Here is a 2,957-nt window from a genome sequence, read left to right on the forward strand (position 1 = left end):
ATGGGGAGACAGCAGGGGTATGACATGATGATCGAGGATCAGCCATGATCAAATTGAATGGTGGAGAAAGCACGAAGGGCCGAATGGCCTACTGCTGCTCCCATTTTTTTTGTTTCACTTTAAGCGATGCGCAATGCCACATATTGGTATGACTTACAAAACGGCATTGTATGTTTCCACAAAGTTTGTCTGTAGTTCGTTTAAATCAACACCCCTTTGTTTTCTTTATGCTTATTAATAACCAGATATATTTCTCATACATTTCCTTTGGAGTCGTTTTTTTAACCATACTCATCTTAATGAAATGAAATGGATTTGCAAAATATATCTCATAAAACACTAAGAGTTACTTCAATGTTGGTTTTTATATGATTTTCATTAGTCTCCCAATGTTCTCCTGAACTCAACCGCTCATAGTGTGGTATAGACCTCACTATCACTGCTTCTTTACCCCGTCCCCATATAGGCATTGGTCATGCGCGAAGCGCCTAATCACTGAGCCAAACAGTTCATTCAGCAGATCATCCAGAACCGAGCATGCTTCTGAGGTTTGTTTATGAATCAGCCAGGGTGCACACACACGCACACACACAAAATGTGGATATTCACAGGGTTTGTTACGGCACATTGCGTCACGCAGAATGCTCATTCTGGCGGTCAGGACTGCGACCCTTGCCTGATCATCTCCATCTTTATCCTGGGAATATCGAGGACTTGTCTTGACATTGGTGTGCTCAGCAAAGTCACTGAACCTGGAGCCTCTTGGCTTGGCACCAAGTGAGGCGCTGCATTTACTCAGAGAGCATTGGGGATTCTTTATTTCTGACTTGAACAATTTAAATAAACACAGACAAGTGATGATCTTAAAATCAGATAATTTTAATCCAACTCAGTAATAAATATTTACAAATAATTTGCAGCTTCACCTATTTACATGATTTACAAATTAATTTAAAATTAATAGAAGGCTTTATGGAAACTCTGACAGATTTCTACGTCAATTTCATCTGGAAGGTTTTACAGATTTCAAGTGCTTCCAGGCTGATTGCCAGTGAACATTTCATAGCTGCTTCCAACAGTACTTTGCCCAAGAGCCGGTTAAACTTCGCCTTTGAGTAAAGCGTTCATTCACCCTTTCTGTACTCAACGTTATGTTGTTTAGCCCCCGCTAATGCATTGAGTATCCTACTTGCTTATTTTGCAGATAAATATCATCCACAGATTACTAATTTAAAAATAATCGTCATCACCTAACCTAAAATATTAACAATCTGTTAAACAGCAATGTTGAGTCATGCTGGAATGACAATATGCATATTATATACTGCATATTTTTGGCGCCAATTGTCCAAATATGTTTGAAAATCTTGCTTAATAAGGAGGTCCACAAATGTACATTTGTGAAACTTTTTGGGAAGTAGATATGTGTATTTAAAAAAGAACCCGCACATATTTGTGTGTGTATACAATGGGATCTGGAACTGAATGAGGAATAATTCGGGCAACCAGTGTACGACTGGGTTTGGTCACCATCTGTCAGTCCAGCCAAAATCATGGGGTTTGGTGACTATCTGCCCTTCAAACTGTAACTTTAGCCATGCATTGTGCTCTGATAAGCCCTCTGTCAATTGTTTTAACAAGGGTTTTCAGTTGGCGGATGAGTGCTGCGCTCAATGTTGTCTGAGGTACCATTGAGCAGATTTTCAGTTCCATCTACCTCCTCCTCGACGGCCACTTGGATGTCCTGTGTTCCCTCCGAGCTCACGCTACTCTCCATGGTGCACATGGCGCAAGAGAGAGCGGGCACCACGCTCTCCGGCAAGGCGCTAAACACCAAGGGCATGTGCGCCGCTTTCAGACCAGCCCACTCCCCTCTGTCATCATACAGGAACAGAGTGTCATCTTTCCGCTCGTTTCTCTTCGATCTGATATAGCCCAGCACTATCCCCAGGAGGAAGACTCCATAGAAAGACATGACGATTAAAATGTACAGGTATTCGTTGTCTTCCGAGTCACTTTCAGTCTTCGCCGTCTGAATGGTACTTTCAGTGAAATTGGTCTCATTTGAATGATCCATCTTTTAAATTCTATTTCCTTCACAGAATGAGTCTGGCATAGAAGGAATTAAGTCATGTCAGTCCAAATCATAGGTTAAAGCGCATATATGAAAAACTGGCAATGTTAAAAAGGGGTTGAGAGTACATATTTGAATTTTTTATTTAAAATTATTAAACTATAATCTAGATCGATAGCCTGTGCACGAAATGCAATCATGCCTGGAGTATATTCTGTTTAAAACATCATTTAAGGTAATTACTTACCACTGGTTATAAAAGGTGCAACTAAAACTTCTGACAAATGTTGAAGTTAGCTAAGAATTCATGGAGCTCCGTTTATATCAGTTAGTTGTGTCCAGTAATCGGCCTCCGTTTACTGTCCGTGCAAGCTGCAGAGCTTTATATAGGTTTCACTGTGCACAATCACGTGCTAAGGGAAGTTAACTGTAAGATGTGGATCCAGATCCAACTTTATTGTCAGGCTTCGGGCGAAGCGAACTCCTGACAAAAGCGGGGGGAAAAAAAATTGGCAACTATTTCGTGACGCCTGCTCGGCGTATGAACGCAGCCCTTAAATGAAGTTCAATAAGAAACGAAAGAGCAAACTGACTTAAAATGAACAAAGTTTGAATACCTCTGTTCCTCCACATTCCCATATAACAATGGTGGGAAAGAGACAGGACATAAAAGCCTGTCTGTCCATAATGCGGTCAAGCTCGAATAATTGTTTTCAGACTCCATAAAGTAGTGAAGTGTGCAAATAGCAAATGAGGGAACTTGCGCACAATCTGAAAGCTAATTTCGCGTTTCGGTGAAAAAAAACATTGCTTTATATGTCGCTGAGAACGCACATATGATGAGACATGTTTAACTATTGGTTTACACAATCAGGCTCCCAGC

General features: G+C 40.8%; 1 protein-coding gene across 1 annotated transcript; it reads right to left on the reverse strand.

The window, feature by feature from the left end:
• Positions 1-858: 858 nt before the first annotated feature.
• Positions 859-2,572, reverse strand: kcne4 (potassium voltage-gated channel, Isk-related family, member 4). The gene is made up of 2 exons (XM_041177747.1): positions 2,322-2,572; positions 859-2,109 (listed from the first exon to the last, which is right to left on the reverse strand). The coding sequence occupies exon 2, from the start codon at positions 2,075-2,077 to the stop codon at positions 1,634-1,636; it is 444 nt and encodes a 147-aa protein (XP_041033681.1). The 5' UTR covers positions 2,078-2,109; positions 2,322-2,572; the 3' UTR covers positions 859-1,633.
• Between the last annotated feature and the right edge of the window lie 385 nt (positions 2,573-2,957).

The sequence above is a fragment of the Carcharodon carcharias genome, chromosome 2 (assembly GCF_017639515.1).
Source record: "Carcharodon carcharias isolate sCarCar2 chromosome 2, sCarCar2.pri, whole genome shotgun sequence".
Classification (NCBI taxonomy): Eukaryota; Metazoa; Chordata; class Chondrichthyes; order Lamniformes; family Lamnidae; genus Carcharodon; species Carcharodon carcharias.